This window comes from Acinonyx jubatus, chromosome E3 (genome assembly GCF_027475565.1).
Source record: "Acinonyx jubatus isolate Ajub_Pintada_27869175 chromosome E3, VMU_Ajub_asm_v1.0, whole genome shotgun sequence".
Lineage (NCBI taxonomy): Eukaryota > Metazoa > Chordata > Mammalia > Carnivora > Felidae > Acinonyx > Acinonyx jubatus.
This window is the reverse complement of record NC_069398.1, coordinates 8,349,373-8,362,397: the sequence shown is the minus strand read 5'-3', so window position 1 is coordinate 8,362,397 and position 13,025 is coordinate 8,349,373. Positions and strand designations below refer to the sequence as shown.

Here is a 13,025-nt window from a genome sequence, read left to right as displayed (position 1 = left end):
AATGCTTACCTGGGCTTTGCAGGGTATGTAGGAGTTGGACAGCTGGAGGACAGGAGCAGGAGTCACCTGAGGACTGGGGACTGAACAGCTTGAAACCCAGAGTTAATGTGGCTTTGATGCCAAGGGCAGACCGCAGGCTGAAATGGGCTTGTAAATGGGGTTCAGCCCTGGGATCCAGGACCAGCAACATGATGTGTAAAATCATGCAAAATGAAAATGCAGAGCCTTTTATTCAAAAAGCATTAAGAATTTGAAAACGACAGTAACATAAGCGATCATTGCCGCTGGGGCAGGACTGGGCAGTGGGGTAATTACAAGGCCAGGAGGCCTTGCATGGTTGCGAGGAGGGGACCAGGCAGCAAGGGCCCTATGAAACAGGACAGTGGTTTAGGGTGCTAGGATCAGGAAGGCATCTTCACCCCCAGGGATCAGAGGTCAAAAAAGCAAAGATACTAATGTTTTGAAAGCAGCCCAGAGCACATCAATCTTCAGACACCCATGAGCCTGGAGCTCGGTGTGTTTTCTTTGGCACAACCTCCCAAGACAATTTATTTTTATCAATAAAACTTGGAAACTGTTGAGCCAAGCAGTCCACAGGGGGAGGAGCTGATTCCTGGAGCGTCTGCCCCTCTTCCCCTCCCTTGTAAGGTGGAAGGCCAAAGCCACAATCATGGTCATGCCACATCTTTGTTGTAAAAGAGAAGAGGCAGGAGAGGCTGAAAACAAAGATGGAAAATGAGGAGGTTATAATGGGAAAGGAGAGCATCTGGGGATCTGGACGCTGGGTATACTGCGTCCTGACTCTTGCCTCAGATCGGAATTAGGCTCAGGACCACCTGCCAAGGTGACTTCCCACGCTCAGATGTTCTCTCCTCCTTCTTGCTCTGATCAGAAGCTAGCCCCTTCAGCCCAGATGATGTCTGTCAAGCATTCTGAGGTTAGCCTGATTGAAGTAATTCATACTAAGGTGTAAATGACTGAGTAGTTTGGTTCATTTGGTCCCTGGTTACATTTTCAAAGAGCCTGCCAAGGCGAGTCAAGACTCCCACATATATGGAAGAGCCCTTGGATGGAGAGGGCTTCACTCTGGTCACTCTGGGTTTCACTCTGTCTTTTCAACATTCCATCCTCTCTTCTCACTTACCAAAATAAAAAGGCAACGGGCAAACAGCAGCTGTGGCATCGAAGAGACCCACACCAGGACCTCACTTCTTCTCCATTACCTCTTTGTGTGATAGCAGGAGCAGTCACGATCTCCAACAATTCCTTCAACCTCTCTGAGCCTCAGTTTCCCCAGGGGCGTGATGGGGATCATCAGTGAGTCTTTCCTTAGGTTGTTGGGAGGTTTATGAAAAGATTCGTGAGCCCAGTGCCTAGCAGAGTGTAGGCCTTCAACAAACATCAATTCCTTTTCCTGTGCCCTTCTTCTGGCCTTAGTGCTAAAGCAAGTCCCCCAAGCATTGGGCCTGTCTTATGGAATGACTGGGCAAAATGCAGTAGAAAGAGTCCTGATGACATCGGCATCAGAGACCTGACTGTGCCCTTACCTCGCTGTGTGACCTAGGGCAAGCTGCTTACGCACTCTGGGCCAGAGTTCCACTTCTGTAATAACCAGGAAGTGATATGTCATACCCTCAGGATTAGGGGAGGGAAGGTAAAGGAGACAACGCATGTGAAATGGTGAGCGTAGGGCTTCTACTCCTAAAAAAGTCAACTCTCTCCTTAAAATTTTTTTTTTTTCTTTGTTTGGACTCTCTTTCCCCCTGAAGAAAGGGGCATAATGACTCCACGGCTCCCCATTCACAAAGTGCCTCTGAGGCCACATGAAATAATGTGGCCATTGGGATAAAGACCATTAGGAAGAGGGAGAGGGCTGTACTGAGGCTGGCTTGAGGATGCGTCCTCATACCTGGAGATCAGACACTTGATGTCTGGACGTCGGGCCCCAGGGCGCTAGGTCCGGAAATTCAGCACACGTGTTTCTTTTTTAGCCCCGAGCAAAGTTGTTAGCGGGTCCTTGGCAGGGCAAATTCATTTCTTTCTTTCCTAATTAGGAAAAAAAAAAGAGCAGGGACTGAACTAGTGCTGTGGCACCGGTTCAGCATGTACAACCTTGAGCTGACCTCGCGGTAGATGCATTCTTTTCCAGAGTTAACAAAAATGCTCTCTTGTGTTTCAGAATATTCAGCGAGCTCAGAAAATCAGAGTCTAGGCAAATAAGGGAAAGTCAAGAGAAGAAAACCAGAGGGGAGGACAAGAAGGGATGAAAGTTTTGGTTGAGGCCCTGTCTTTCCAATTAACTAGAAAAAATGGGAGAGTTAGAGGCAGTATCTGGAAACCTCAGATTAAACAGTCCCACTATGATGATCCTTGGTGGCCAAGAGAGGCAGGTGGTTTGAAAAAGCCATTTGATTAAAAAAAAAATCTCATTTTCTAGGAGTACTCTTTTGAAAAAACAAACAATGCTCTGCCCATCTGAATGTATCAGTCATTTACACTTTAGTGTGAATTACTTCAACCAGGTTCATTCTTTGATGTTTGAGTCCGATCATTAGCTAGCCACCTTACAATCAGAGTGGGCTTCACCAGAGGATAAAGTGGCTTATATCTGCCCAACAGCTGGTAAGATAACCTGTAAGGGAAGCTTCTAAATCTTTGACTTTAGGTTCTGATGCTGTGAGAGGTACCTATTTCCTTCCTGGAAGGCTGCCCTTTGCCTGATCTTTCTATTGGTAGCAAAGCTAGTGATGTCTTAAAAGTAGATGATTTGCAGAGAAACTATTCTGTGTGGTTCTATAATGGTGGGTTCGTGTCATTAGGCACGTGTCAAAACCCATAGAGTGCACAACACCAAGAGCGAACTCTGGTGAACTCTGGACTCTGTGTGATGGCTGTGTCAGTGTATTCATTGATTCTAGCAAGTATAACTTTCTGGTGGGGGACGTTGGTGGTGACGGAGTCTGTGCACCTCGAGCTCCGGGGGATAGAGGAACTCAGTGTTCTTTATGCTCTGTTGTTTCTGGGTTCAGGTCATGATTTCATGGTCTGTGGGTTTGAGTCCCTTGTTGGCCTCTGTGCTGACAGAGAGAAGCCTGCTGGGGATTCTCTCTCTTTCCCTCTCTTTCTGCCCCTACCCCTTCTTGCACCCTCTCTCAAAATAAATAAATAAACTTAAAAAACAAAATAGAGGAGGGGCGCCTGGGTGGCTCAGTCGGTTGAGCGCCGACTTCGGCTCAGGTCAAGATCTCGCGGTCCGTGAGTTCGAGCCCCGCGTCGGGCTCTGTGCTGACAGCTCAGAGCCTGGAGCCTGTTTCCGGTTCTGTGTCTCCCTCTCTCTGACCCTCCCCCGTTCATGCTCTGTCTCTCTCTGTCTCAAAAATAAATAAACGTTAAAAAAAAAAATAATAGAGGAGTCCAAATAAACCTAAGTTTGGACCTTGGTGGGAAAACTCAGTTTTTCTCTTTCTGTCTTGCCATCTGAATTCTTTCTTGCATCCTCTCAGGAGTAGATGGAGCGAGTGGCCAGTGTTTGAGGCCCGGCCCAGCTCCGTCCCGGTGGCACGACCCTGGGCAAGCCTCCCTGGTAAATGACCCAGAGCTGCAGAAAGATACCCGCAGAGCACCGGGGGCAGTGATTTCCAGTGGCTCACTTCCCGTGTCTTTCAGAGGCGAGTCTGGAGCCGGGAAGACGGAAAACACCAAGAAGGTCATCCAGTACCTGGCCGTGGTGGCCTCCTCCCACAAGGGCAAGAAGGACACAAGCATCACGGTGAGTGCAGCACCCCTCCGTGGTTGTGGTCGTGACCTAGCACACGGGTCTCTGGGCTCTGGTGAGAGGGCCAGGCCCATATTTACCGGCCCCTTGCCCCAGCAACTCACAAGGGTGGTCTTTTCCCACCCGGGTGGGCCCTTAGGGCCTGGCTGCTTCCTCGCCTCAGCCAGGATCATCGTCCTGAGGGTCCTGTTCCATGAGACGGGACGAGCCCTCTCCTGCCACCGCGAGGACCCTTGCTTCACCTCAGGGCTTCCCAGGACTGGGAACTGCCATCTTGGACCAGTCTGTTCTCTGCTGTGGGCTGCCTTAGGCGCTGTAGGACTTTGAGCAGCCTCCTGGCCTCTCCCCACATGAGGCTGTCCCAGGTGGTGACAACCGAAAACCTCTGCAGGCATCCCTAGGTGCCCCTGATTGAGAACCACTGCTGTAAACTCCCTACAGCTGAGACGCACCTGTCCCTCTTCCACGTACCCCTTTGGGACCCCAGGGCCTGGGAATACCAGCATCACCCAGCTCTGGGCTTTGGTCCAGCTCAGTTGCCCGAGTATCAGCGGGGTGGCGGGCATCGTGGGATGGGGTCCGGTGCTGAGTCCGAGGGATGCCGTCATTCTAACCCACCGGGCTTCTAGACGCTTGGGGAGGAGAGAGACTGTCAAATAACCATGCAGATAAACCCATGCTGCCACAGTCTGGGGGCTCGGAAGGAAAAGAAGAGTAGGTTTCTGGAATCCTCCCTTCCTCGGCCCGTCCCTCTCCTCCTCTGTCTTAGCGCTGACTCATCTGTCCCACAAGAGGGGACACTCAGTGGGGCGCTCTGTCTCAAGGTCTAGGGCCGGGGAGATGGCAGAGTGGATGCTTCAGGACAGCTTTGGGGGGGGCCCCGGTTCCTGCCATTCCGGGTCTTGCTCTCCAGCCCTCGCAGGTGACTCAGTCACAGGGACAGCTGGCCCGGAGGCGCTGGGGGAGCAGGCACGGGCGCTGGAACCCTGCGGGAGACTCAGGGTCCTGCCTTTCCCCGCTGTCTCTGGCGCAGCGTGTAGGAACCTAGAACCCCGCAGCTAAGTTTACCTGGCAGTTAAACGTTGCTTCCTGCCATCTTTTCCCCCCCCTGTAATCGTAATTTGACATAAGAAATAATAACGCTTAATAACTGGTCTTTACCAGGTGCCTACGATGTGCCAGACGCTTTGTTCTCTGTGCGCGCAAACGCGTCTCAGATGCGTCTCATTGATAACATTTTAAAGAGCCCCCCTCGGCCCCAGCAGTTACAAAGCCTTTTGCGATGTCTCAGTCGCTAAGAAATGTTAAAAGGGAGCAAGCAATACCGAAAGGCCACGGAATCAAAGGAAAGCCGCTGCTTCCCTAGTTATCTCGGGGAATCCAGGCTGTCTGGTGGGGGCGGGGAGGGGGCGGGGAATGGAAATCCTAATTCTCCAGACCCCGACGCGTGTGTGATTGAAATAACACTGACGTTTCTTTTATACTGTATCGTTCAACCACAGCAAGGCCCATCTTTTGCCTACGTGAGTAACTGAGAGTGTTTTCCTGGTGTGGACGGGAGGCACAGAGTGTATTAGGCCTGCATGCTCCTGACGCACCCACTGAGTCCCGTAGCTGATGGTAGAAGGGGCCCTCGAGTTTCCCAGCCCAGACCCAGCTCCCCGGAGTGCAGTCCTGCGGCGGTCGGATGCCAGGGTGTGGTGTGGGGGCCCGTATACCAGCCGCAGGACCCCCGTCGGAATGCCCCAGGGTGCCCTCCAGCCAGGAACGGATGTCCCCAGTTCCGGACGAATCTCCTCGCCCTTCCCATGAACGCATCTGCCACCGGTTCCCCTGACTGGACCGCCCCAGAAGCATCTGTCCCATCTGGTTGAGCGTTTCAGGACTGCCTGTCCCTAAAGCTTCCCTGGCTTGACTGTCAGTCAGTTAATGGCCCTGCTGTGGCATGCCCTCCTCCCTCCTCCCTAAATTTCTTCCCTGAGCCCTGCCCCCCACGCACCAGTGTGCCCTTGTGCATGTGTGTGCAGTGTGTGTCTGTCTTTGCATGCTCGTTGCTTGACCCGAGGCTCCAGAGCCGGGAGACTTGGGGTTTGCGATGCCCTGGCTTTGGTGGCACGGTAAGGCCCCAGCTACGCGACACACGACAGGGTCCTGCGTGGGCCTCTGCAGATATAAACTCGTCTCTAACGCAGAGCTTGGGGGGGCTGACGTATGGGTCCCATTCTGGAAGAGACCCTCAGAAGCCCTAGCATGTGCTAGGATCACCCTGAGCCCTTAGTTAGCTCCTGGGAGGCAACGGCATGGGTGGATCAGAAGGACAATTGGGATTCTTGTTTGGGATCTGCTCCTGGGTGACCTTGGCCAAGTCACTTAACTTCTCTGAGCCACAGTCTCATCATCCATACCATGAATGGATTGGATCAGACCCCCATGTTTAAAGCCCCCCTGAGAAGGATCTTTTGGTCCCACCAGCTGGATTTCCCATTCTAGAAAGGGAATCTTTCTCGGTGGATATTGGGACCCCAAGTTTGGGTTGACAGGAGTAATCCCTTTAGTTTTCTTCCCACCAGCCAAGGAGAGCCCCGTGCTCTCCTCGTACGTGTCCGCGGGTCCGCTCAGATGGGTTCATCTCTGGGAGCTGCAGAGAGCACGTGGAGAAATAAGCACTGTCCCCTTTAGGGACAGCTACCCATGATGCCCTCCCCGTGTACAGCAGCCCAGGGAGAGAGCTGTGTGCTCCTTTCCCCCTCTAGAACCATTCCTGGCTTCTCTTTAGCCCTGGCCTGCTGGCCTGAGCAAAGGGGCTGGGAGCACAGCAGAGGGAACGAGGAAAAAACCCTCAGAACCCAGCCTTTCCCCGGGGGAGACCTGGGGGAGGAGCTTGGACGGGAGGCCACTGGACCAGTCTGCAACTGCCGTGTTTTGGGGCTAGGCAAAAGCAGCTCATTGCTTTCCCGGCATGCGTTACCTCGGTGGCCCTTGCCCGCCAAGATTAATCACATGACCGCGCTTGTGCACAGGAGACCCCCTCAGAAAGGGCCGGTGGGCTGTGTACAGTCTCAGCTGCATTTAACCTGATGAATGAAGCTCAGGCAACCTGCTTTGAAGCTTTTTCCTGCCAGTCAGTTAAAAGTATTCCCCGCAGGTTTTGTATTCTCTGTTTGTCTTTCGTAAAAGACTTCAGGCAACTCGTCCTGAGAAAAGAAAAATTGCAACTTAAAAAAACAAATCACACTAAAACCGTCAGGAGAGGGATTGTAGTGGTTTAGCTTGAAGACAGATGCTTGTTAAGCATGAGCAGTAGCAGGACCGCCGTGGACAGCAGGGCAGGTTGTGCACTGCACAACTCCAAGGAGCAGAATTCATTACGATATAAATGACATCCCCAACATTGTGCAGCGGTTCTGAGTGAAATGGCATTGTATAGATAAGCAAGCCCTGGTCAAAAAGTGGCCTTGCTAGGGATCCGCTGTCCTAGCTATCCGGGAGCCCAGCCAGTTGCTTCTCTCCTGAAATCCTTGAGCAAACCTGGACATGGGCATTGGAGTCTCAAACAGCGTAGGCTATAGGATAGGAGAGAACCTGTAGATTAAGGGCAGAGTTTGGGGACAACATCCGTCTAGGGCAGAACTGTCAGTGCCTGGGTTACTTTCTCCATTAACTAGATGTGGGTAACTTTTAGGGTGAGCTGGAGAAGCAGCTTCTACAAGCAAACCCGATTCTGGAGGCTTTTGGCAACGCGAAGACGGTCAAGAACGACAACTCTTCACGGTTTGTAAGTAGCAAAACTCCTGTGGCGTCCTCCCCTGCCCGAGAATGCAGAGTCTGTGCATGCAGGGGGCCCGCGACGGAAGGGGTGGAGGGCGCACATCACAACAGCACTTTGTTCCGTATCTTTGGTCCTGCCTCGACCTTCCGGTGCCGCAAGGAAGGGCTCCTGCCACACATCCCCTCATTCGTTCGTTCGTTCGCTCTTCACTCAACGGTTAGCCAGTGAGCATCTGTTGTATACTAGGCACCTGTTAGGCGTTTGACGTTTATTCAGTAGACGTTTACTGGGCACCTAGGAGGTGCTGGACGCTTAACCCAGTGCTCATTCAAAACGCAAATTGGGCACCCACAGTGTCCAGGCATGTACATCCTTCAGCAAGTATTTATTAGGCGCCTACTGTATACAGTCACTCGTATGCTTTTACGGGCACCATTCTCTTTTGTTTTCTCAGTGGCTCGGTTAGTTATTAGGCACCCACTGTGTACTAAGATGCTGCACTAGGCTCACAAGATTGTAGCAAGCAGTGCAGAAGCTGCTCCAGCCTTCATGAAGTTTGTGGTCTAGTTGGGGAGCTGAGAGTCCCCGCCACCTTCCCACAGATGCGTCCCTGGGCTCCAAGGGTCTCCCTTTCTCCCTTGAGCCTAAGGAGGGGGCAGGAGAACCCTGAGAGTGGGTGGTCAATGACATGAAGACATGGCCCACATGTCCCAAAGAGGAGGATTGATTCCCAGCTGGATGAACTTGACCCCGGTGGGTTGCGGCTGAGCCAGCATGCTTCTGGGGTGGGGGCAGGGAGGGAGCCCTCCAGCCACCGGCTGCCCCAAAACTTGCCTTCTCCTTACTTATGGTTCTGCCTCTCAGGAGCAGTATCCCATTGGGCAGGTCGTACTACCTTGCCCAGCCTCAGTTTTCCCACCTTGAAAATGGGGATAACCAGAGCCACCTGGGTGGCTCAGTCGCTTAAGCGTCCGACGTGAGCTCGGGTCATAATCTCACGGTTCGCGAGTTTGCGCCCGACATCGGGCTCTCTGCTGTCAGCGTGCAGCCTGCTTCAGATCCTCTGTCCCCTTCTCTCTCTGCCCCTCCCCCACTTGCACGTACGCTCTCTCAAAAATTTTAAAAAAAATTTAAACGAATAAACAAACGGGGGTTGCCATGACTGGCCGAGGGCCAGTGCAAGAGCCAAATGAAATTGATTTGCGAATGTGTTTCACATCGCGAGGCCTGGATCCTCCCCCAGCTCAGTTGGTGGTAGTTCCTTCCGACATGCTGACCTGTGAGATTCTGAGTGTTTGCAAGAAACTCTCTCTGTCCCCCCACTCCCACCCCCAAATGCTCCCCGACATGTCTCCACTTGCCTGCAGGGTGGGGGGTGAGGAGCTGAGGCTGGGGAGCCCCCCGTGAACCGTGTTTTCCTGTTGGCAGGGCAAATTCATCCGCATCAACTTCGATGTCACTGGTTACATCGTGGGAGCCAACATCGAGACGTGTATCCTCTGCTGAGCCTGGGCCACGCGGGACCCGCCCCGTAACCCACCTCCTGCCCTAGAGCCTGAGAGGCCCAAGAAAGGTGGCAGAGTGGCCCCTCCGTCTCCAGGCTCTTGGGCTCCTTCCAGAACAAATCTGCCTGGGGTTGTTGTGGTCCCACAAATGCGGACCCTGGTTGTGAACCCCAAACAGCTTGCCTTCGATTCTGGGTTGACCTCTCCTTAGCTGAGTTACCTTGGGCCAGTTACTCGACCTCTCTGTGCCTCGTCAGTGGAGTGGGGGTGATAACACTGCCTGCCTCTCAGAGGGATTGTGAGAATGAATTAACTCATGTACAGCTCTTAGAACCACACGAGGGGCAGAATGAGGCCGGTTGAGGATTGGCTTTTGCGTGATCGTGCCTTCATCCTCCTTGAGCCGTGGACCCCTGGTGCTGCTTAGGGAGCTGGTCTGTGACCGGTGTTCAGCCCAGAGATAGGAAAAGGTGGAGGAAGAATCTGCCCCCAAGGAGAGAATCTGGTTGGCAGAGCGGAGCCCCTTGGAAATGCCTGGACTCGGGGACCAAGTCTATGGTCCAGTGACGGATCCCCTGAGAAGCATGGCAGGTGCCTCTCAGGCCCAAGGACGTTGTATTTTTATTGCTGCTTGTGGAGCATTTGCTTGGCTCCTGGGACCCTGGGGAATGTTCTAGTTGCATTTTGGTGCCCTGGATGAGGGGGGGATTTGGAGTGGCTCCGGTCTCCGTCCATTCTCAACTCTGCCTCATTTGCTGTGGGGCTTGGGGCAAGTCACTTGACCTCTCTGAGCCTCATTAAAAAAAAATTTTTTTTTTTAATGTTTATTTACTTTTGAGGGACACAGAGAGAGAGAGAGCAAGTGAGCCCGAAGCAGGCTTCAGGCTCTGAGCTGTCAGCACAGAGCCTGATGCAGGACCCGAACTCCCGAACCATGAGATCATGACCTGAGCCAAAGTCGGACGCTTACCCGACTGAGCCACCCAGGCGCCCCTCTGAGCCTCACTTTTGCCACCAGTGAAAGGGGGGTGATAACAGCACCTACCTATGGGGCGGCTCTTAAATTGTCATTTAAATGAAATGACCCGCGTGGCCCTTGGCCCAGGGCTTGGCCAGAAGTGAACGTCCGTGGCTGTCACATCATCGCTCTCTTGGGTCATTTTCCATTTTAATCCACTCAGACATTTTCCCCCCAGAAAATCAGTATTCGTCTGGCCTACGATGTCTGTATTCATCTAGGGAGGCATCTACAGCCAGTGGGAGCTCCTTGAAGTCACACGTGAGAACCAGACTCTGTATCACTGTATTAAAATCAGCAAAACCCTAACCGCTAAAGAACAGAGGGCCACGCATTTCTGCTCTGTGCCCCCCAGACCCCCTGGATTAGATGGTGTCCTCTCCCCTGCTCTGCTGTGTCAGGCCATGAAGAGTGGTTTTGCCTCACGAGGCCTCTTCTAATATAGGTCCACAGATTCTAAAACCCAGAAACTTCTGGAAACCAAAACTCGGCTGGTGGTAAAACCCGCCGAGCACACACGAGGCTCTTTGTAGTCTCTTTGTTCCCCGTAGGAGAACAATGACATCTTTGGCTGCAGGACTATCAGTGGGCTCCCTCAGAGCCATTGAGAACCTTCTAGAATGTTCGTAGTATGTCCACAGTGGTCTGTCCACAAATCTAGAAACTTCTGAAACTGTTGGGAAAAGAGATTGTAGACCTTGTGGTATTTTTATAACCGCTGACCTTACGCAGGGATTGCTGTGGGAGGGGGCGGGGCACCGGCCTGGGCCCTGGGCTCACTGGGTGTCCTGGAACTCTGGCCCGACTCTGGGAGCTGCCCCGAGCTTCCACGGGGCTGCGGATGAGCAGGAGCTGGGCACTGGCGGGCCGGTGGAGCTCGGATTCTTGAGGCTTTACAGGCACAGCTTCCCGTTGGTTCGGTGGGAAGCGGGCCCCGGGCCTCCAGCCAGCCCAGCCACGCTGACACCAGGTGCCCTTTCTGGGCTGAGATGCCCCCTCTCGGGGGGAAGAAGAAGAAGATTCTGTCTTACGGTCTGTTCTCCGGTCCCTTCACACATGCTTCTCAGCTGTTCGTTTCTGGTGTTGGTGGCAAATCCTGGGCAGAGGCCCCGTCCCTCAGCTTCCGCCCTTCGGGTCAGGGACCGGGACGGTGTGCTTCCTGCGTCGCCTGCTCGACACACAGACCTCCCGGTGCTTCCCGGGCCTGCTGACCTGGAATTCCGGGGGTGGGCCGGCGACCTGGGTGTTTACGGGCCTTCTAAGGCCGCACAGGTGGCATTGGGCTCAGGAGGGAGAGGTAATTGCCGGCCGGTTTTAGGGCTCCGGGAGGGCCTGCCCCACGGTCCTGCAACATCACACTTAAGGAGAAGAGATCTACCCGGTGCAACTGCCCAGCCACCCGTGTGCCCTCCGCCACCCTCCGGGACCCCCGTGGTCTCCCTGCACCTACACAGGGCAACAGGCCCTCCTTTCCTTCATTAGGGCTGTGTTCACGTTCCCTTTCCCCAGGCTAGTTGAGCCCCAGCCCCTTGGCCAGGGTGGTTTTGGCCATCCACACGTGGCTTTGCCACCTGCTAGCTGTGTGCTCTCGGAAAACCACCTCCTTCCCTGAGCCTCCGTTTCCCTATATTGAAAATGCAAATAATATTTGCCTTTACGTCCCACGATAGTTGGTGAGGCTTAAAAGAGCCCACCCCCCCTCCCTCAGTTGGTGAGACAGGGAGGGGGAGGAAGGTTGGGTTCCCGAAAGGAGACACTCTGTGGTATCCCCGGAATTCTTAACTCCTCCCAAACCAGATCTGCTGGAGAAGTCTCGGGCCATTCGCCAAGCCAGAGACGAGAGGACGTTCCACATCTTTTACTACCTGATTGCTGGAGCGAAGGACAAGATGAAAAGTAAGTGACCTGTGAGGATGCATCACTGTGGGGAGGATGGGGGGAGCCAGTGGGGGGTGGGGTTCAGCTCTTCCCATGGGCAATACGTAAACCAGTGGGCATAGCTGTGTTACTATAAAACTTTATTTACAAAGTAGGCAGTGTGCCATAGTTTGTTCACTTCTGTGGTAGGAAAAAGTATTTTTACGGAGGTATAACTAACATATAACATGTTACTTCCAGGTATACAACGTGATGATTCTATATTTGTAGATATTGCAAAATGGTCACCACAGTACGTGTGGTTAACATCTGTCAATGGTAGGGGAGATACTTTTCCCATAAATGCAATATACTGTATATCAGGTTCCAGTAGGAAATTGCATGTATGTCTGAACTTACCGCAATTTGCTAACCAACCCCCCCTTTTTTTTGCATATGCTTAAAAAAATATGCAAATCACATACCTGAAAAAAAGGAATCTACCAGTGAATATATAGGTACATAGTGCAGTCTAAATCCTAGTAATAATTTTAAGACTGAAATGTTATGAAGACAATCCAGACTTTGCTTCCCATCGGTTTTGTGGCCCAGGGTTCGTCCATTTGCTTAAGAAAATCGCCAACAAAGATGTGTGTGCTGGTACCTTTGCTGTGATGAGGTGTATTTCAAGGTTCAGCCGCTGGGGGAAAGTGGGGAGGTGCCAAACATATGCGGTACCTTGGAAATTAGATTAATTGTCAGTTACAGTGTGGGACCTTATGAGGTGGCTTAGGGAGAATGAGCCAGTTTTGTGCTCTGTCCCTAGTCTTTAAGGCTAACTACTGAAATTCTTACGGGCCATTTTTATTCTTGATGATAGATCTGGAAAACGGTGAGGCTTTTAGAGAAGATCAGATATCTGGCAATTTACCCATAGTCTGCGAAATGAAATCTTGGCAAAGACCCAGATCCTTGTGACTTTAATCAGGCATCAAGGCTAATCCACAGGCTGCAGTTATCTGGTGTCTTGGGTCACTTTAACATCAGGCACCTTCCAAGTGACTTGACCCATAAAAGACCTTTATTTAAAAAGAAAAGCAT

General features: G+C 52.5%; 1 protein-coding gene across 4 annotated transcripts in view; it reads left to right on the top strand.

The window, feature by feature from the left end:
• The window catches only part of MYH11 (myosin heavy chain 11), a 122,181-nt gene that overhangs the window by 59,134 nt on the left and 50,022 nt on the right, over positions 1–13,025 (top strand). For 2 of the 4 annotated variants that reach the window (XM_027043175.2, XM_053213669.1), the window contains 5 exons: positions 3,667–3,769; positions 5,278–5,298; positions 7,458–7,550; positions 8,973–9,036; positions 11,865–11,963. In XM_027043175.2, coding sequence (XP_026898976.2) covers positions 3,667–3,769; positions 5,278–5,298; positions 7,458–7,550; positions 8,973–9,036; positions 11,865–11,963 — 380 coding nt within the window. The remainder of the gene's footprint in view (positions 1–3,666; positions 3,770–5,277; positions 5,299–7,457; positions 7,551–8,972; positions 9,037–11,864; positions 11,964–13,025) is intronic. The other 2 variants (XM_053213668.1, XM_027043178.2) reach the window with 1 other exon arrangement.